This window comes from Phalacrocorax carbo, chromosome 2 (assembly GCF_963921805.1).
Source record: "Phalacrocorax carbo chromosome 2, bPhaCar2.1, whole genome shotgun sequence".
Classification (NCBI taxonomy): Eukaryota; Metazoa; Chordata; class Aves; order Suliformes; family Phalacrocoracidae; genus Phalacrocorax; species Phalacrocorax carbo.
In genome coordinates this window covers 72,511,753-72,533,680 of record NC_087514.1, presented here as the reverse complement: position 1 = coordinate 72,533,680, position 21,928 = coordinate 72,511,753, and the positions used below count along the sequence as shown (strand labels likewise).

Genomic DNA, 21,928 nt, shown 5'->3' with positions numbered 1-21,928 from the left:
ACAGACCATTCAAGATAAACCACCACTAAACCAAAAGGAGTCGTCCCACGTTGTCAAGAGAAAGCCATTGTTCCACAAACAAAAACAAAGTAGTAACGCTGGGTCTAAGATATCAGGCTCGTGGAACTTCCCACCTCCACCAACCTTCCCTCTGTGCCAAGTCTGCCAAGACTCTATCTGAAAAAAAAATATTACCATCTTCAGGAGAGTTGGATGGGAGATGCTGTATTTTTTTGAACACTACCTCTTCCTCCAGTTCAAAGTTGAGGGTTATTGCATGCTGAAATCAAAAGCAACATGCAAGTTATTACAAACATGCTTGCATTTTCTGTAGCGGCCTGCTAATATATGCAGTGGACAATGCATAGAGAGACTTGATTTGTGCACTTTACAACTAAATTCAGATTACCTCTTCTGAAAATAAGTTGTTTTGCTTTAAAGGACAGTCATGAAACAGTCATTAGTAAGTAGTTGAGAGGAGCATTTAGTCTGCAGAAGCTTTATTACTGGAAGTGACTCATATCAAGGGAGGAACTCCAGCTGAATCAAGTTTTTATCTGGTTTTTCTTTTTGTGACACAGCGGCAACAAAAGCAGCAGCACATACACTCAGAAAATAAGCCTATTTGGCAGTCACTTCAAGGTACAACAGCACGTGGAAAACAAGGGAAGCCAAACAAGGTTGTCATCATCATTATCACACAACACTTCGCAATGTACTCTTGCAACGCAAGGGACAGAGAGAAAGGTGTGGTCTGTCCCTTTACATTATGTTTTTTCTTATCTACTTTGACTAATACTGTTTTTGTTCAAAAGCTGCATCTTTCTATGTGCCTGTTGCCTGCTGAGAAAGGTGGACTGGTTTTCTTGCCGGTCCTTCAACACTAAAACTTGGGGGCATGCCTAGCAGCACTGTGTTTTTCCAAGCATTTGCAGTTTGACTGTAAAATAGGAAAAACTATTTTGAAATGGTTTGAAACCTTGGTCCTCACACTGTAGCACAAGCTGGGTCAGGGTGCAGAGGCTTGACCAGCAGAGTGATAGTTCAGACTGGCTCCGAAAGGAGATTCTTGGCTAGCACTGTTTTAACAAAAGGAGGTAGGGTTCCAGGGGATCAGTACCCTTTTGAAGCAACACACAGTCTGAGATCAATTTTAAAAAAGAAATCCTATTTTATGACCATCAATGCCAGCTGGTCTGCGGCAGCTCTGGTTCGGACAGTCTCTTTGGCTACCATTAGCAGTGCTGCAATGACAGCATTCCCCTACAAGCCTGCTTTCGTTGCTTCTCCTTTACAGAGCAAGAGGAAGACCAATCACCACCAACAGTCTTTCCAGAGATCTGGTGTGTCAGGTTAGATGGACGTGCGTCAAAACTTCTCTCCTTTCAGCTAGGTAGGAGTAGCCTGCCTGCTTGATACACAAACTGGAGTAACTGGTGGAAATTCTCCTCTGAAAACAGATGATCACTGCACTGAATTGTCTTCCTCCTCCCCCTCAGAAGGCTCCATCTAGCCAACTTTGACACCTGAGAAGCAAGTGATATACTGAATTTCGTTTTTTCCCATTTTAGACGTTCCCCTGCTTACTCCTTGCCAGCAGCTGAAGATCCATTTTCAAAATCACTTGCAAGCTCTAATACTTTTTTCTCTTGCAGGTCAAAGAGACATCTTCTGCATCAGTCATCCAGAAGTAAAGAAAAACGACAATTTAAGTCACAAGGCCATAATATATATGCCTTGTTTCCATCCACAATGTGAGAAAGCAATCCTCCTTTTCGTCAGTTTGCACATGGGTTCCCTGATAAAAAGGGTCTGGAAGGACTTGTCGGTTCTTTTCCTTAAGTGTGCAAACACCCAACTGCCAGATTTGGAAACGCATTACAAAACCCGATCCCTTTGTTCACTTTGCCTGTGACTCACATCAGTTGGAGAAAAACAGCTGAAAATGAAAGTTTAAAGAAAAAGCCCACACTAAAACAATTTACTAAAAGTGCCAACACTGATTATTGTATTTCAGTATCATATTTCAGTATTCAATATTAGTCAGTAATTTGCATGCCGGGGCCTGGCTGGGGCTGAAGAGTATTTCAGCCCAAGTTACAGATATTGCAGGTATTTCAGCCCAAGTTACAGATGTGGTACCACCAGCTTTTCGACTCCCCCACCAGTTCCTGGGAGAGAGGACGCAGGATTACAGAGTTATTACAGGGCTAATGTAACTCCCCTGCAAATCTGAACAGAGTGGAGAGCCAGGTCTGAGCTCTACCAAACGCAGAAGTAAGGCCTGAAGAGGGATGCTCAGAAGATACCCACAGCCAAGATTCATCAAGCAATTCTCCAGCGTGTTGAAGAATGCAGCCGATTACTCGCTGGACTTCAGATCAGTGTAATTTCTCAGACACCTAGCGCTGGACTCACACACAACGACCCCATTCCCCCCAGGCTGGCGCGACGATAGTGTTTATCACCTGTAAGCATATTACAGAAGTGTTTCTAAGCGTATGATGGACTTGTAAAAAGAAGGTTTTAGACTTGCACGATCAATAGACTTCAGAACAGGGTGGAGAAAGTTTGCACACACCATTCAACAGGTATCCCTGAGAACGTGCTTAATTTGGACTCAGAAGGTGGCACCTCCTTCAGGCAGTTTGCAAGGCTTTTTTTTTAAACAACTTCCCTGTATATTTAGAACACATTTGCAATGGGCTGATTTCTGTGTACCTAGAATGACTGCATAACACGCTCTTTGGTAAAAATTGTGTGGCGTTTCCTCATGAGGAACTCCTAGTTAAAATACTTCAACGCGATGTATAAACACTCACATCCCAGGGCTATCAAGTCCCTGGATTGAGTCTGTGCATCTATAAACTACCAGTGGCTTCCTGCAGCAGCATGAATCTAGAATGTAGTATTGATTTATATTGCCAGAGGTTTCCCAATATTTTATTTTTAAACGAAAGGTGCTACCACGATTAACTACTGAGTTAGCCGAACATTTTTCACCTTTCTCTCCCCAGGTAACTTGGTTTTCACCTGCAGTGTTTTGTGGTGCTTCAAACAGGAAATTTTATTCCTAATATCACAAGGCCTGTATTAGTCACTCGTTAAAAACAATATTTTGTAGGTAACAAGCGTGCTAATTTTAGGGAAAAACACCCAAATGTGCTTTTAAAGCAACTTATTTGTACTACCTAGTTTGGTGCAGGGGCACCTGATTCCACCTCTGCTCAGGTGACAAAAGCTGCGCAGGTCAGTCAGAGCAATGCCAGGGTCAGAGAGGAACCTCCTCCCAACCGCCTCCCAGCCCATTTGCTACAAGAAGCCAACTAAGACTAGAGCAAGGAAGGACAGAGAAATTGATCTCCTCTTACCTATCCCATCACTCGGTGACTTTGCTGGCACAGATTTCTGCAGGCAGCAAGGAGGATGTGGGATGAAAAAGTGAAAGGGGAGTGCAGAGTGTGTGGGCTGCTTCACCAGAGAAGCTGAATGATAAGTGGTTCCCTCGAGGTGACACACACAAGCTGCAGAACACACAAGTCCCACGAGGAGTTCTTCACCTGTGTGCAGACCTCCTTGCACGAGGCATTTTAACACTTAAGGACCGGATAGGCCTTGTGCTGTCTTTTCATGTGGTCTGTCAGGGAGATCCCTCATTCAGTGCCCCTTCAGCAAGAAAGCAAACCACAGGTAACAATACACGATGCGGGGTAACACTAACAACAAGCCACACAGAATCCAACGACATTATACGACAGGAATGATGCTGTAGTATGAATGTAGGTGTGTGAATTATGGAGCAACAACGCTCTACTTCAATGTGAGTATTCAAAAAAAAACTCCTCCAAGGGGCATTCAGAGCAGCAGCTGAACTAGGCTGTTGTTCCAATGGCTCCAACAAAGTTTCTCTTTCTTCCTTTCCCAAATTAAATGCTGCTGAAACAGTGGCAGACTAGCCTGGGAAAACTGAAGTCAGCCTCTGTAATTACCCACCTTAGGCTTGGCTCTGGCATTTTCACATCTCAGTGCACAATTGCTTTACTCTTTCCCCTCCCCTACAGACTGCACTGAAAACGTTGATCCAGCACAGTATTAGTGATTCCAGGGCAAAACAGGTACAAGTACAAGGTGTATCGTATCTATCCATCCTCCCCCAGAATCTTTCAAAAATAAATAATGCTTTATAACCAGAATAAGAAGATTGAAACTTTTTATTTGTACTTAGCACATACAGGAAAGATCAAAACAAATATTAAAAGACAGTGTTTGTACACAAATATATTTCACAAAAGACTTATACACTATCAAATTTGCTTTGAAAAAATTCATGGTTATAGCTGTTTATAAATGTGTATTTATCAAAATCAAGTTAAAAACAACTTCATTTTTAGAATATCCCAAATGAAGATTCATTCATTCCAATAACTCCAGAGAGACCACAAATGTAAAACTGAATTAAAACCAATGCGTAAGTGAAGATGGCACTATTTTAAAAAAATAAATCGGCAAGTGATCAAAATATCAGCCAAGCCTATTTAGAGACCTAGGTTTGTAAAATATACATTCAACTTTGCAAATGTCTAACAAAAAATAGAACTATTTCACTGCATTGTCCTCACCTTGTAGCGTACCAATCATGAGCTGGGTTTTTGAATCCACTCCGAGAAAAGTTATCAGCGAGTAGTTTTATGCAATTGTACAGTTCACTTCCATAATCACATTAAAAATAAGAAGAGAGCAGCACCCTTTTAGCAAGGATAATTTTTTTAACATTCTTGCCTTTATAGCAGCAGGTACGGTTTGGGGGGATGCTATCAATATGATCAGTACGTCAAAAAAGGAATACATGTAGTCCACGAAGTTTTTAATTAGTGTTCTTTCCCTATACTTGTTTTCAAAGTTAGGCAAGCACCTCTATTTTTGCTGCAGAACACAAAAATTAAAAACAAGTGACACCCAAATCTATGATTAGCTCAGTAGGCTCCCTTTATTGGTGGTCCATAAGCCATTTTGATTGCCAGTGTGAATGCTGGTTTTTCCTCCCTCCAACCTCCTATTTGCTTGTCGACTAAAAAAAATTAAGTTCCCCAAACTTCATCTATTTTTTTGACTCAAAAGAAACACGACGATAAAGATAACTAAGGCACACATGGCCAATCTTCAACAGCAGGCACACGGGTCACAGATTCGAAAGTACGGTAGAACGTAAATCCCTGGAAATATTTCTGGTCTTGGAGCACTGAAAATTTTTACCAGCTTCCATGAAAGGTTTTTCAGTATTTTTTACAAAGATACGGAAAATATTTTTCCCAAGAACGTCCATGAACACTAAACAAAGATGGATGTACATACAAAGACACACGCTTTATGCACAATACACTTTGAACATACTGCAGACAGACAAGGACGATGGAATGCAATGATCGTCTAAAATGGCAGGTGAAATGAAGATGAGTTTTTCAGAGAGTCGTCATGAGTTTATCTTGGTACACCATACTTTGGACTCCTCCTAAATTCTTCTGGTTCTGTTCCTGGATATATCGTAAATTGCTGTCCTCTCCACTTGTGGGGGGGTTCCAATATGGCCTGTCATCATGATAGGGTGGCCTGTACCATTTGCACAGTTATTGGTTAGTGAGAGGTGGAAGTAAACTTATGAGTGCTACACAGCAACATGAGCTCATCCAGCAAGCGCTAAGCATGCATGCGGTGTGACGGGCAGCTATCGGTAAGGGAAGGAAACGGTGACAGACCTATAGGCCTGATGCAGAAGCCACTCAAGCAACTGGGAATCTTTTAGCTGATTTCAAAACGCTTTGAATAGGAGCTCAGTCATGAAAAACCCTCTCTGTTCGCAAGTGTTATAGACCAGTGTCTTGCGTCAATGCTCCTGCATCCCAGAGGGATGGTGGGGAGGGAGGAGGCGGCTACGGGAAACGAAATGCATACAACAAAAAGTAAAATAAACCATATAATGCAAAAAGGTGAGCTCACAAAAAGATCTCCCTAAGGCCTAAAAAATTAAGAGAGGCAATGCTATTAAGAATGAAAATTGCTCTTCTGTAAACATTGCCATTGTTCAGGGCTGGTGCAGTTAATTACACTGAAGCGGCCTGTAAGTTACATAATTGCATTTTGTTAGGATGAACACCTAGAGTCTACGGCTACGACAGGTATTTCTCTGTGACTACGTAGTGAAACTGGCAGAAGTACTAAGAGGAAAAATATTTTTTCCTTATTTTTTCACTGCTGCTCAGAGATATTAAGCCTCGACCACTCCTATACTGTCTCCTGAATCACTGGAGGGAGGGAATAAATAAATAAACTTCGAACAGTATGTAGGAAACTGTAATATTTAAAATTCCCTTATTACCAAACTGAAGTTGCACTTTTTATTTTGGTAATTTTTTTATGCTAGCAGAAATACAGAATTACCTTTTTGTGGATATATCCTAAAGTTATATAATGACAGCTGTCAAATGGAATGAATTTTCTCAGAAGACTGAGCATTAACTGCAAACAAATAGTTTCACTGCAATTATTTTACTAAGACGACTGAGACACAATTCCACCTATTATTTCACAAATTATGCAACAAAAACCCATATATAAGATGTATTGTACAGGCAGTTTAATTTCAGCCCTTGGCCCATTCTAGTCCTGCATGCCCAGCAGAAAGGATTTAACACATCTGTGGTTTGAGCTCAAGTTCATAGCTGGACGGATTAAGCTTTCTCAAATCAAGCTATCCAAGATGTTAAACGTCCAACTCTTCCATTTTGACTCCACGTTAGACTAACTTGAAGCTTGCACTTTCACCATGCATTTAAACACGTTACCTGACTGGGACAAAAATTCTAAGCACCTTGTCTACCGAGCTCGCACAACTGAGCTTTTAAGTATGTTTCCCAGACTTACAAGCCTAGCTATAAAAACCCCATTGTTCATATTTCACTGACCTTAATCTTTGCCCAGGCAGCAGAGGGGCTGAAGGGGGAGGTTGTCTACACATTACAATACATTATTGTGCTTATTTCAATATCACTCTGCCAAAGGGTAAACTATGTGGCTTTAAAATGTTACAGACTGGTATCGTAAGTGCAGAAATCTTCAGAAAAATTTCAGCAAAATCTCAAACCATTTTATAAATTCATTAACCTCTCTCGACAATCACTCTTCTGTAATGTGAAATCGTACATTTTAAATCACACACACACACAAAAAAAGGACAAGTAAACTCTAAAGCCAGGAATAACCCTGAATGCGAAGTACAGGCAAAGTGAATTACGCAGTTTAGACCACCTTCTGTTTCTAGCAAAATTTAGTATCTGCTTTACTGCTGTATGCTAGGAGTTTTGAGATAACAGTGAGTACGCCTTCTTCTCTGCCTAGTATTTCTGATAACATATTTGCCTTTTTCCTGTGTTCTCAGACTCAAGCTCGACCAAATTGTCTTTTCATCCATTTTAAGCTCAGCCTCATCTCCAAAGCCTACTTACACTAAGGATGAAGTCCACCTAACCTGATGTTAGAATATAGACATAAAAATGTAAGGTGAATAGGAATGAAGGTTAGGGGATTGGTATTCTTCAGTCAAGATGGTAATTATTTGTCTAAAAAACCTGAGTAACCTAAAAAGGTAACTTTTTATTAGGATAAAATTAGCGGCTGATATTTATCATGTGTACATGCACAGACATGTATCCACCAGCAGGTGTGTGCCTCTACTATGCGTTCCAAGCTGGTTCTAACTTGGACTGAATTTCTTCCAAAATTTCTTTTCACTCAATTTCTCCAATTAGTAGTTACAAAATAAAAAAGTATGTGAGAAAACAGTACGACAGCACATACAGGAATATTTTTGTGAAACAGTTCAAGAACTCAATGTTATGATTTCTTCTTTTTCTGTAAAGTGCCTGATACATTTTTCCATGTATGTGTTGTTTCTCCGTATACATTTCTGCAAAAGATTAAACAAGTCCTGCAATGCAAGAATCTGTTCACTCATAACTTAACTTTACCCTAAAATGAGTTTTTTCTTTGTCTTTGGACATTAAACACTGACCAAACTGCAGTTAGTTTTACTGAAGCTACTGACCATCTTCCCATACAACATACTCCCTACAGAAATATACTAAAGTTGTACTTCAAATCCTGAATTAAAGATCAACATTAAAAAAAATTTTCATCCTGGAGATCAGGGCATTCCAAAGCAAAATCTAAATTGAAGTTATTTAATACTGCCTCTACATCACATATTTCTACCTTCCTTTTGCTTTTCATGTGCAGAAAATGACCCAATATGTCCACCAAAGCTTCAAGCTAACAGATAAAGGTAAAGAAAGAAGGAAGCATCTTTTTCACAGAGTGAAGATGTCTTACCTTACATTCACAGGTGTGTGTGGATGCCAGTGTGGCTGAGCAGGATGTATATTAGGATGATACTGTGGCTGCAAATGAAAACATTGAACCTGGTTAATGACATCACATAAAAATTCCCTATTAACTTTTCATTTTCCTGTGGCCATGGGGAACATGCTCCCTGTGAGCCCTAGAAACCTCACTGTTTCAGACCTTCTCCCATGCCATTTAGGATATCTATGAGACCTCTTGGTGATGAGCTTACTCATTAGGACACAACTCATGGGTAAACGCAAAGCAAATTGCTTTTCTGTTTGAGAGACAACCTGGCACACCTAGTGCTTCTCATAGAAAGCACATCAAAAGAATGTCAGCTTTAATCAAAGGTGGAGAGTGAGAAAGGTTACTCCTATAACAGCAGTCTTCAGGAGGTCACCTATCTTTGGTGACAGCATTTCTCTCTCATATCCATGAGATCTTGAGGGGAAACAGTGAAACAAAATCACTGGCGAGGCTTTTAATAAAAAACACTGTTAAGACTAAGTTCTCATGCATGCGCATGAGATGGAAAGCACAGCTTACTTTCTCAGTAGCACTGACTGCTAGTTTCACAGATGAAAAACGGGTAAAGTTTTTTCCTTGAAGTGTATAAACAAGCTTATTTAAAGAACCAACGAACAAACATTTGACCAGCAATTAACTCTTTAAGTGTTGTGATGGAGAAGATAATTACAACTCTGAACTTGTTGTCACTGATCATCCAATGTGAGAGGCTGCTCTAGACAAAAGTGTTGCTCACAGAGCATCTCCTGGGTCCCATCATATTCACAGTCTGAAAGGTTTTAACCTGGATTTCAGGGGAAGCGGGTGGCAAATGGAGTGTATTCAGCTTCCAGAGCATCCAAAAACACAGGGGGGGAAAAAAAGAGAAGAGAGTCCCTCCACTACCCTCTTAACTCCCAGTGTGAAGCTGTTTATTTCTGAACCACCTCAGGGAATCTCACCCCAGAGTAAGGAAAGAGGAGGAAACCAGCCGTACTAATTATAGAGAGCAAAAATATTTACCACTAAATAAGAAAATGACAATATTCTCCTCAACAACTGTTGTGCTCTTACCTGGTAGTTATGGACTTCAGGAGTATTTTTAGCACTAAGAGAGAGAGAAAAAAAAACTTTTATGTAGTCAACACATCTATGTCACATTTTCCTATAGTTCAGGGTTCTACTCTCCAGGGAAGTATTGCAGTGAAGTAAAGTTCATATTCTTATGAACATCAGTATTTTATTCAATATATAAGGCACAGCAATCAGGGTGCAAGAAAGAGGGGTGCAAATTTTTTTTCTTCATTTTACATCTATGAAACAGGAACAAATAATGCTAAATAAGTTAGCATAATAGCAACGAGCAGAAAGGAAATATGCTTTACTTTAGTCTGACCTCAAACACAGAAAGGAAAAAAAATAAAATGGAAGCACTGAAAGTCTCATAGGCAGTCTCCAGGAAGAATGTGGTGCTGCATAATGAGAGATCCCAAGGCAACCACCCCACACCAGAGAATTTGCTTCAACAAATCCTAATGCAGAAATGATCTTCAGAATCCTGTTTGCCTGACACAGCAGTTGAGAGGTAGAGAGAACTTGGGCAGTCACTTACCACAGTTGTGCTGCTTTCACAGGATTGTTTGCTTAAAAAGAAACAAACAGAAAACCTTAAGACAGGTGAAAGAAACTTAAGATGTGAAATATCAGTCATTCAGCAGCTGAATAACTGGGATGTATCATTTCTTTTTCCTGACAAACAGCATATTTTTCAATAGCACTGAAAAACTGCTGAGTGATGCAGCTGAAAATCCAAGTCTCTGCTGAATGCAGAAAGTGGATGACAAACTTAATGAGACACTGTACAAGTCTCAAAGAGACTGAGCTAGAACAGAATACAATGCTTGCGGGCTGCAACTAAATACAGGTCCTAATAGCCCAGAGATGCATAAAAGACAATAACCTACTGGGCATTTTTGCATTAACTTAACAAACACGCTGTTGAGCTCTCTGGAGGGAGCTCACCTGGGCATGACAGAAGTTCTCCTTGGCTGCTGCGTGCAGAGAACTAGACTGAGCATAAGCCACACTTTCCCTCCTCTCCCCACATCTCACAGACAGAAGTATGGAAGCCCTGAGACACAAGGTATAACCTGCAGGTCCGAGAGATCCTGTTATTGTGAAAAATAAAATTATCTATTCTTCCACTTATTAAGCCATCTGTTAACCAGCTTACCATGTAACAGACTCTCATGTATCCCATCACAGTATCTCACAAATTTAATAGAGTTGCATTTCTGTGAAAAACTGGTATTGTACTAAAGAGGTGGGGGGGGGGTGGGGTTACAGCCTCTAGAACACATGCATGCTTGCCACCCTCTTCCCTGCCACTGCACATGGGAAACAGAAGTGCCCCCATAATACCACATGGACTCTTCATGGAACTGAGGTTCATTTTCTAGAAATGCAAGGGAGGGCAAAGACATCCTCAGGGAATGTCAGCTCATCCTTCTCCATACAGCTACTACACCTTCTGCCTCAAGTAATACAGAATTTAGAGGGGGCTGTCTTGCAGTGCTCCTTCCTAGGTTTTTCTACAAGGAATTAAAACCTCAGCTTAGGTTTTGAAGGACAGATGACAAAACCACGAGGGAAATAAATTCCTTGTCACTCCATTCAAATTCAGCACATTTCAACTCCCAGAGAAAGCTGGTTAAGGTCAGAGTCTGGGTAGGTGCATAATATGCCATTACAGTCAGCAAAACAGCAGCAACTGCACAGTGAGACTGTTCAATAACCCTAAAACTGTCTGGTTAAATAACCAAGTCAGTGAGGCTTTTGGACACTGCTCCACTCTACATGACAAATGCACTATTTCAAACCAAGTGTTACATGCTTTCCCTCATTGAGTTTGATGCAACCTTTCTTCCCTCCTCAACTGAGCAACACCATAGGTGCCGCCTTCTCCATAGATGGGGGATGGAAGAATTAAGTGTAGACAGATTAAAAATCATAGATACGAACAATAGTCCTGGACTTCAGAGTGAAAAAACCCCATGTATGTTCTGATTTTTCAGGTGGTCCAACATGTTTTTATACTGTGGTACAGATTTTATGGTTGCAGTATGACATTTATGTGAGTTAACAGGACACCTGCATGACTGGTTCAGTGAACACATGTACACTTACCCTTAAAAGTTGAATGCCTTCGAGAAGGATATCGCTTGCTGGGCCTTCTTTCAAATGTACTAGTTCTGCGTAATCTCGTCCCATGTGTTGCTTGATATTCTGTCCGCCCACTTAAAATACAGAAATAAACAAAGTTAACTACTGCCTTTTGCTGGATGCTGTACCTGGTCCTTTACATAAACACAAATATATTGCTGTTACTTCACTAAATACCTGAATCTGAAGCGTGATCCCAGCCTTATGAAGTCGGATCTACTAGATTTACTATTTGCTGGGGCTCGCAATCTGAAGAAAGCGTGGTGCTCCACTGCACACTTCCACAAATGTTTGCACGTTTTGGCACTGTCTAACCGGAAAACAAATGTGTGCTCTTGCTCTCTGCCCTAAATGCAGAAACAAAAGCTTTGAAAGTTGGCATGCATTATATTAGTTACTGTCCTTGGCAGGAGAAATATAGACTGGGCCAACGGTGTGCTGAGCCTTTCGTATTCTTACCAGCCTGAGCACACACCACACTTTGCTGGATCAGGCCCAAGTAAGGGAAGAAAATTACCTGTTCATCATCTTCTACAACCACAAGTGTTAGTTTGCTCTTTTTGAAGTCCATTTTTGTGATTTTAGGCCTAAACACAAGAAGCAAAAAGAAAATCAATGGAAAAATAGCATTTTTGCAATATAGGAGAATTCTCAAAAATGTATGAGTGATCTGTAATCCTGGAACACTTCAGGAATCATAATAAAAGTATGATTACCTGGAAATGTGACTATTTTTAAAAAAAAATTTCACATTCGAGAGTGGTACTTCTAACAAGGCCAATTTGCCTTTCAGATTTAACCTTGCAGATTCAATCCACATTACAAAACACAGTCAAGACCCCATTATGTAAAGGAGAAAGATTTCAGCATTTTAACAGAAAGGAATATATCATGAAAACAGATTACCAAAAGAATAAGCCTATTTTGTTGGCTCCTTCAAAGATCAATATGCCTGTTGGTGTCAGTCCAAGAGCATATTCACAGCCATCTCTTCCCTGTAAGCAAGCACAAAATCAATAATCAATATGCCATTAGTAGTGTAAATCTTACTACAGTAGTATGCCAAAATCCATAGGTTTTAAACTGGAAAATAAGTTTTGCATTTTTTTTTAAACATTACAGAGCAGAAGAATATGCATCTCTATTGGGTGCAAACTGGTAACTTTTGGCAACCATGGGCTGCAGGGTGCCCTGCATGGGAGGAGGCTGTGCGCTCTGGTGCCTGTGGAAATGGCCCTGCACCAAGACTGCAGCCAGGGGAGCCCACACCTTGGCTCACATGTGTTTAAGAGCAAGCAGTAGCTGCCAGGGGAAGGAGAGACAAAAGGAAAACTTTGAGGGACTTGGGAAAAGGCACGTGGAAAGGGACACTACCGAGGGACACAGCTGGAGATGCACTCTTGGGAGGAGCCTCACCCCGCAGAAGGAGGTACTTCTGAGGGACCGTAGCCCAGGGGCAACCCACACCATAACAGGGACACCCCTGAGGGACTGACCCACACCAGGGCAGGGACCCATGGCCCATGGCTGCCTCACACTGGGGCAGGGACAGCCCTGAGGCACAGTGGCCCGTGGGTGACCCATTCTGCTGCAGAGGAGCAGTAAGGTGCACAGGTCAGCAGAGGAAAACGAGAGAGAAGCAGTAAGCAGCACAAAGAAACTGTTGTGTGGATGACCCCAACCTTGTGGGCTGCCTTGAGAGGGACTGAGTGTAACCCGCAGGGAAAAGAAGGGGAGCTGACACTAGGAAGAGGAGAGGACAGGTGTTTCTGTGTTTGTTTTATTGTCGTCTTTTTTTGGTTAGTACCCAAATGAGTAATTAAATGTTTATCTTAATTGGCAGTATATTTAATTAAGTGAAATTCCCTGAGTAGAGACTGTTTTGACCAAGACAGCATCTCCATTCAATGTTCTGACCCCACATTGATAAAATGAAGTATAACATGGACCTTACCTTAACTACGTGCATATCTACACCATACATTTCTAGCCATTTAGCTTTGTTTAAGTAGCACAATTCGGCCTGCGCTGGGCTCTTTCCCCTAAGAACATAAAACATATTTATATTTTACCACAAGACATTTTTGTCTGTTTTAAATGTTTTAAAATCTGTTCCCCTATCCCTTTTCTTTGGGCCCTCAATCTTAATGACACTAAATGGTTTTACAAGCTTAGCTTATATTTTTACCCTCTTCCCTCCAAATGAAAATAAATCCGAGAGACAAAAATTGAAAAAGGTTGCCAATATAGGATGAGAGGTCAGGTAACACAGCATCACTGAAATGTACCACATTTATTAAGAAAACACAGGAAAAAGCATTTGCTACTACCCTGAACACAAAACTTTGTGTGCATGCATGAGAGGAGGAGAGAATTAGTTCCAACATAGACAGAAGAAAGATCAGACTGTTTAAACTGTTATGAAATAATCTAAAGAAAAACAGAAAAAAACAAAGCTCACCCCACCAACCTTCCATAAATTACTGCTTGCCATTTCTAGGGAGGGGGAGGGCTCAAAAGTCTACCTACAATACTTCTCAACCGACAAACATGATGACCATTTTAAATCTGCTGAAGGAGTTCTTGTGGACATATTTGGCTTTGGAGGAGAAGAAAACCTCCTGTTGCTAGAGACTCTGCTGCCACACAGGTACCCTACCTGCACTCTTTCCATTTCTGAAAAATGTCAAATTCCATTGCTTCCGTCTGATTTGGTGCAAACCTGAATTCAGACACGAGTTCTGGTGTGTGCTCTGGGTGCTCACACTCTCCCAGCTCAGCTGCAATCATCAGTTGAAAAGTTAAAAACAAAGATCATGGGATGACAAGAAACATTTAATTCCATAATCTCTACAAAGACAATGATAGTTTTTAAGTTTTTAGGTATGTTGTAGAAGAATACACTTGTGCCCATGTTGTAAATTAACCCCAACCCGCCCCCAAACTCAAATCAGATTTTACAGCAGAAGTCATACAAATGCATTTGCACGGGCAGCGTAAAGTTATGGTACAGAATTTCAACACTCAAGAATGTTAAAACTAAACCCACTTAATTAAAGCTGCTTCTCTGGATTTTAAAGCATTTAAAGGAAATAAGGTTTCTATCAAAAAGAAAAATCAATGCACTAGTGTTTCAGAAGAGGTTACCTTTGAAACTTCCTCTCATTGCAATGAGGTCATGCCTTTCATTCCAAAACACCTTCCCTTCTATTGCATGCTTTGTTACATTACTGTTTGTGTCAAAACATGAAGAGAATACTCAGTCTCAAGAAGCCAGTGATAAAGTTGTAGGGTTTTAAAACCACAGTGGTGGTGGAATATTCAGATTCAGTAATTTTAAAGGAAAGAAATGCTGAAGCATTAACATAATTGAGGTGTCACTTTCTACTTACTTAGGGCCTGGTATCTTCTTTTCTAGGAGCAGGACACTTTCAAACTCTACTGAGCTCAGCAGAAGATGCAAGCGCTGAGAATCTCAGTGACTGACGCCCTTAACTGTCTTGTGCCTGCAACATGCTTTGCTCCTGGAACCTCTCAGCTATACAGAGAGCCTGCAGTGCCACTGCCTCAGGACTGTGAGACAAACATCAGTGGTAAATACTCCGTTCAGCAATACCACGTGTCACCTCATATATGCTGTGACCTTTGTCAGTTGGTGTTGCTTGACTACTACCACCTTTACTACTAAATTTAAAAAAAAAAAAAAAAAAAGGTATAGAGGGAAACGATATCCCTTGAAGAAAACAGTTTTATTGCTTCAGGGCAGTTTTACACCTAACAGTTGCAAAAATTTAATTCACTGTCAGTCTTTAAAAATACCTAACAGGCCATATTAGAACACAGAAGTTACATTCCAAATGCAATCTGTTGACTGATACACCTACTAGGTGGGTTTTGAGCACTTGAGCTTTGCTCAAACATTTAGCACTCCTGAGGTTATTAAACAGATTGAGTTCACTGATCTTCATTTCTAACTACTGCCTCACACATGTTTTTCTCTTCAATGGTAATCTTCCATGGTGAGTTACAGTATTCTTATCCATACATCTTTTTCTTTAACAGAGATATCTCAGCTCTGATGCTGTTTCATCTAAGTTGGAAGCCTGTTTAACACAGATGTTGCTAAGAATTACTGGCAGTCCAGTCTCCAGTACATAAGAGGGAGCCACAATAAACACATTAGGAGGACTTCAGTGAAAAAAAGAAAGAAACTCAAGTTTGATGTGTTGACAACCATCTAGGAAAAACACGGCAGATTTCTCTACTAGTTAACTGAGAGAAAGAGCAGGGAATGAGGGCTGACTGTGCTGTAAATAGGATGTGTAAGGATGAGAAGAATCATGAGCACGTAGGACAAAAGATACACATTGAAGCTAGGGCAGAAAGATTAGGTACAAGAAAAATATCACCCTTGTTTCTCAATAACAGCAGAGCCACCTCTTCATATGAGGTTTTATGACAAAGTATCATGCTTTGACATGCCTGCCCTCTGATTTTTTTTTTTTTCTTGGGGGGGGGGGGGAGGAAGGGTGTTACACAAAGTATTTATATACATTGTCTGTGTTGTTCAATAAATAACACAAACTGGGGGACATTTTAAAAAGTAATTTTCTTATAAAGTTTTGCAAAACTGCAAAAATGTGTTTATCTGTAAATATATTGTTGGTTCTTTTATGCTGAAGGAAAAAAGTTTGTGCCATTCCATGAAGATCTCTTATGATTAGAGCTGAAAACTGGAGATCTGAAAAAATGTTTTCCTTTTCAGTTCAATTAGTAGTTTCCAAAGTGTACCTGGTTAAATACAAAAGCCACACAAGACCAATGAGGTAGTTGAGAACTCATTCTAGTGGGGCGATTCAAGTTTGATTACAACCTCTCTGCAGATAATCCCCAAGTGAAGCACGTGATTATGCATCTGCTTCACAAGTTACCCCATACTGCAAATCCATGTTGTTTGTCACAGTTGTTCCTTCACGGGACTGGCAACAAACCAACAATTTATGTTTGTAAGGTGCTTCACACAAAACGCCAGCCTATGAAACTGCATTTTGAAACAAACAAGGAATTACTGTAACAGAACAACTGCTTTGATAAAGAAAATACATGAAGTTTAAAGCTGTCCTGTAATGGAAAAAGGCCTTTCTTTCAGAGGATTAGAGCATCAATTCCTAAATAGCCTTTTATAACTTCTTCCTCACTCTTAGGAAGGCAACACTAAGGAGCAAGATTGGATTTCATAGAATACATGTAACCTACTGAGGAGAGAATAATCATTTGACGTTTCTTTAAACTCTTCTGCTTAATTAAAAGCTTCCACTGTCAACAAAATATAAGAAATGGTATAAAAATGCTAATTATAGCATATGTCAGCAAAGAAAAATAAATTAGTTGCAATAATGAAAGAATTTTGGAGAAACTTATTGCTGTGATGTCCAAACAGTAGAAAACTGAAAAAAAGGCAACAGAGAAGTATGAAAATGCTGCCACAATTTAAATAAGTTCCCATAGACACTGTCAAGAAGTGTTAGTTTTGGTACCTTGTTGGAGACCTTATAAACATGATGGATGGCTACTGTATTACATATACATAGTAAACACAGGTTTTAATTACTACTCAAAACGTTGAGGCATCAACCTCTTATTCTTTGCTGGTTCTTGCTGAGACCAGAGGTGAGGTTACTGTTTTTTTAATCTGTGAAAATTGAAGCAATAAAACAAATACAGGCTCCGGATTTTTTCCACCTCAAAAAGATAAACGCAGTTTGCCTGAAGCATTTCTTTGCACACCTAACAATCAGAGTTATGCCAGACTGGTGCAGATGGAAACTGAAAAATAACCCACTGCCTTAAGATTTGCACCTGTTGCTGTTTGGAACTGAATCCCCAGTTTTGACTGTCACGCCCGTCTAGAATCACTGAGTTATTTCCATTCCTGTATTAAACTGAAAGACTATGCCTAAGCACTCCCTATACCACTGCCAGCCACCAACAGAACATGAAGAGTATTTTTCTCTTCGATTCATTTTGCTGCTGATATGCCTAGAATGATCCAGATCATTGCACCTTCTTTTCGAAAAAATGAACCTGATTTGAGCTTCATTACACAAGTTTCCTCCCTGTCTGCAAAACAAATGGCCTGAAATGGCGTGAATGTTTGTATTAACATATTCACAGCAATAAATAAATACTTTTTCCTGCGATAAACTAATGAAACCTAGTGTCCAAGCTGGGTTTTTTCAATCTTGTAACCCTTGGTCCTGACACAGAATTAATCTTAGTTCTTACCTTTCCATATAATTGTCTCCTCTCTGGCACCTGCCACCCTCTCCCTCCTGCCCTGCAACCACCTCCCGTGTCACACACCGCAGAGACTTGCTCTCCCAAGCCCTAGCCCGACAGCAGGCAGCCCATGTTCAAAGCTACACCAGCAGGGACCTGCCTGCCACAAAGCATGTGCTGATGGGCCAGCTGGCTCTTCAGGCTGAAGAGGTAACAGTGTGCACACACCACACCTTCTCCCTCCATGGGCAACTCTTTGGGGTCTTTCTTCCCTAGTCAGCCCACGGTTTCCATGAGACCTTTGATCATCTATGCTTTTCAGGCTCCTTCCCCTCGGCAAGTGCGCTGACTGGCTAACGTGGTTCAGAAGTTATGAATGGAGGGAAGGCAGGGAAGTGACCTCCCTAAAATTCTCCTCAGGTAAAGGAATGGCATTTATATATGATCAATGAGAAATCATTAGTAACAAAGAATGAAAAGGAACTAGTAGGTGAGTTTTTTAACACATTAAGAGAAACCACTTTCAAAAGACTGCGTACCTTGAAGACACAGAGCTGCTAATTCAACAGCAGTTTCATATGGGCATTTCAGTCTTAAAAAGAAAAAAAAAAAAGCTATAAAAATAACATCCTTTTTTCCTAGTGAGTTCTTGACATAAAGCTAAAAAGTTGTCTGATACCTGAAATGGAAACATTAACTTCCACAAGATCTCTTTAACCACAAGCTATTAATGATATGAAACATCTACAATTAATTTTTAGTTGCATATGATTGTTTCCTAATTTGGTACATTCTAATTAGCACTAAACACATGACACACTCCACCATAAAACAAGCTTGAACTAAGAGACACAATACTAAATCAACTAAGAAATAATTTTTGCTCCAACACTACTTTTTAAACATGTGGGATTGGTTTTATTCTGGTTTTGTAATCAGAAAAAATATTTTAAAAAAAGAGCAGGTGTAAATTTTTTGTCCAGGGCAAGACTACAAACACACACAATATTTTTTGCAGGGTTGACTTGTATGGAAAGTGTTGCACTTCATTTTTTTCCTCCTCTATTTTACTTTCCATACTGAAAAATATGGCAAGTCCACGTTACATTTTCAAGTCACAAAAACCAGAGGACAGTCTTTGCTCTCTTTATACATTTGCATCACCTGGTCAATCCATCAAAGGTCTTTATCCATTCTATTTGTCAATAATATAGTCATAATGCACACAAAGCCACATATCTCTATATTCTAAAGGGGAAAAAAATGCACGTGGAACTGTAAATCACGTTTATAATCTGTGCATGAATACCACAAAGAATTAAAAAGAACATGCAGTTAAAGTAAAATTTCAAATCACTAAGAGATTAACTATTATAAATACTTTAAATTACAGCTGCAAGAGCAAAGAGGTACTTACTTCCCTGAAAGAATGTCTTGCCGGAGCTGTAATACAAACAGGTACCTGACAAATAAAAATTCAGAAAGTCAAAAGTATATATAATGTCATCTTTCTAGACCCAATGGTTGCAAAAATATCCCAATTCATTGAGTAGTCACAACATTTTCATTAACTTGCTCTTAAAAAAAGGGGCCTTTGGGATCAATCAGATACACCCTGTAACCTTCAAAGTTCCCACAGCTTTCACTAAAATAAAAAAAGAGAACATTTTCACCTACTGGTTGTGTTCAGGACATCCAAAGCCTTTAGGGATGTGCTCTATCAGAGCATACACCACAGCAACCTCGATGTTACTGATACTCCAATGTTCTCCTAAACTGGGTCTTGCCCAATTCAAGCAAGAATTGAACAATTTTTGCAATGGATGGTTAAAGGCTCTTTCGTAAGGACAGGCAGGGTAGAAGAGGTGGAGGAGTCGCACTCTACATTAAGTAAAACCTTGAATATATCAAAGTCAGCTATGGTGATTGCAACTGCTCTATCGAATGCCTCTGGGTTCAAGCCAAAGGGGTCGTCTCCAAGCAGGACCCCACAGTGAGCATCTGCTACCGACCTCCTAACCATGATGACAATGCCAATGAAGAGATATTTGGGGCACTAAAGCAAGCTTCTGGCCAACAGAACCTGGTCCTGATGGGTGACATCAACTACCCAGACATCTGCTGGAAGAACAATACGGCAGCTCACATGTCATTCACCAAGTTCCCAGAATGCGTAGACGACTGCTTCCTCACACAAATGTTAGATGTGCCAACCAGGAATGAGGCACTGCTGGACTTGCTATTCACAAACCGAGAAAACCTGCTTTGTAATATCTCTGTTAGTGATAGCCTGGGCTGCAGTGATCACAGTACTGTGGAATTTGGGATCCTGCTGAGCACACTGAAGGTCAGCTCTAAGACAAGGGTCCTGGATTTTAGAAGAGCAAACTTCAGTTCACTCAGGGCTCAGTTGGGGGGATTCCATGGGGTGCTTCCATGGAAGATAAAGGAGCTAGCGAGTGCCGGGAGTTCATCAAGAACTCTCTACTGGAAGCACAAAGCCAATTTATCCCCTACAAAGGAAAGGGAAGTAAGCGGAGCAAGAGGCCCCCTTGGCTCTACCGTGACCTCCTGCATCTACTCAAATCCAAAAGGGAAGCATACCAGAGATGGAGAAGTGGAGGATTATCTGTCAAGAGCTACAAGGGCATTGCCAGAGCATGCAGAGATGCAGTTAGAAAAGCAAAAGCCCAACTCTAATTGAAACTGGCCGTAGATGTCAAAAATAACACGAAAGGTTTCTTCAGGTTTGTCAACCACAAGCAGAAAAAGAAGGGGTCCTGGTGGACAGGAAGCTCAGCATTAGGGAACAGTGTGCTGCTGCGGCCAAGAAGGCCAACAGGGTGCTGGGTTGCATCAAAAAGGTTATCGCCAGCAGAGAGAAAGAAGTCATTATCCCACTCTACTCAGCGCTTGTCAGGCCACACCTGGAGTACTGTGTGCAGTTCTGGTCCCCGCTATACAAAAAGGATGTGGACAGGCTGGAAGGGGTCCAGAGAAGGGCCACCAAGGTGATCAAAGGACTGGGAAGCCTGCCATACAAGGACAGGCTGGGAGAGCTGGGTTTGTTCAGCCTTGAGAAAAGGAGGCTCAGAGGGGATCTCATCACCATGTACCAGTACTTAAGGGGCAGCTACAAAGAGACTCCCTTTTTACATGGACTCACATGGAGAGGACAAGGGGGAACGGGCACAAGTTGCTCTTGGGGAGATTCCAATTGGACACCAGAGGGAAATTTTTCACACTGAGGACAATCACCCATTGGAATAATCTCCCCAGGGAAGTGGTTGACTCAGCCACGTTGGACACCTTTAAGAGTCGTCTGGACAGGGTGCTGGGCCATCTTGTCTAGACTGCGCTCTTCCCAGAAAGGTTGGACTAGATGATCCCTGAGGTCCCTTCCAACCTGTGATTCTGTGTAATAGGATCTAGAGACAAAATGCAGATAAGGGCACGAGGACTTCAGGGCTACCTTCTCAAATGGAAATACAGAACATCGAAAAAGTCCAAACTGGCCAAAAGGAAAAGCTCAGATTGAATTTTCACTTTAAAAATAGACAAGTTCTGAGTAAAAGAAAACTGAATTCCATAGAGCCCAGACATCTAATTAAGAGGCCAGGTAAGAATTTACACCCTTCAAACTGTGGTAGTATTTTAAGCCTTTGCTAGTCTTCAGTTCTAGGCATGCTCCATGTTTTACAGCCACTCAGAGCTGGGGTTTGAGGCATGCAGAAGTGCCCCAGGCCATGCAAGAGCTCTGTACAGGACAGGATGGCACAGGCAGGCTCTGCACTGCTCTGGACACTGTTGGGTGAGGCTTGCAACGATGGGTGACTCAAGAGAAGAAAGCATGAAGCACTACTGAGAGTCAACCCAGTAAACACAAACATAAACGTCTTCTATCCTTACAAATGATGCTAGAAAGACAAAGTGTTTTTCATCACAGAGGATGTGCTGTGAACGTGGTGAAGGATGAATAGTTGGAATTACACAGGAGAACAGAAATGAAAAGGAAGATTAAAAA

General features: G+C 40.8%; 1 protein-coding gene across 6 annotated transcripts in view; it reads right to left on the bottom strand.

Moving 5' to 3' along the window:
- The window catches only part of EPB41L4B (erythrocyte membrane protein band 4.1 like 4B), a 191,017-nt gene that overhangs the window by 86,287 nt on the left and 82,802 nt on the right, over window positions 1-21,928 (bottom strand). For 5 of the 6 annotated variants that reach the window (XM_064443262.1, XM_064443263.1, XM_064443265.1 and 2 more), the window contains 11 exons: window positions 19,322-19,366; window positions 18,444-18,496; window positions 14,285-14,405; window positions 13,580-13,667; window positions 12,532-12,620; window positions 12,143-12,212; window positions 11,803-11,972; window positions 11,590-11,699; window positions 10,016-10,046; window positions 9,478-9,511; window positions 8,383-8,450 (listed from right to left, as the gene is read on the bottom strand). In XM_064443262.1, the coding sequence (XP_064299332.1) occupies window positions 8,383-8,450; window positions 9,478-9,511; window positions 10,016-10,046; window positions 11,590-11,699; window positions 11,803-11,972; window positions 12,143-12,212; window positions 12,532-12,620; window positions 13,580-13,667; window positions 14,285-14,405; window positions 18,444-18,496; window positions 19,322-19,366 (879 nt within the window). Of the gene's footprint in view, window positions 1-4,193; window positions 5,608-8,382; window positions 8,451-9,477; window positions 9,512-10,015; window positions 10,047-11,589; window positions 11,700-11,802; window positions 11,973-12,142; window positions 12,213-12,531; window positions 12,621-13,579; window positions 13,668-14,284; window positions 14,406-18,443; window positions 18,497-19,321; window positions 19,367-21,928 lie in introns of those variants that run through there. The other variant, XM_064443267.1, reaches the window with a different exon arrangement.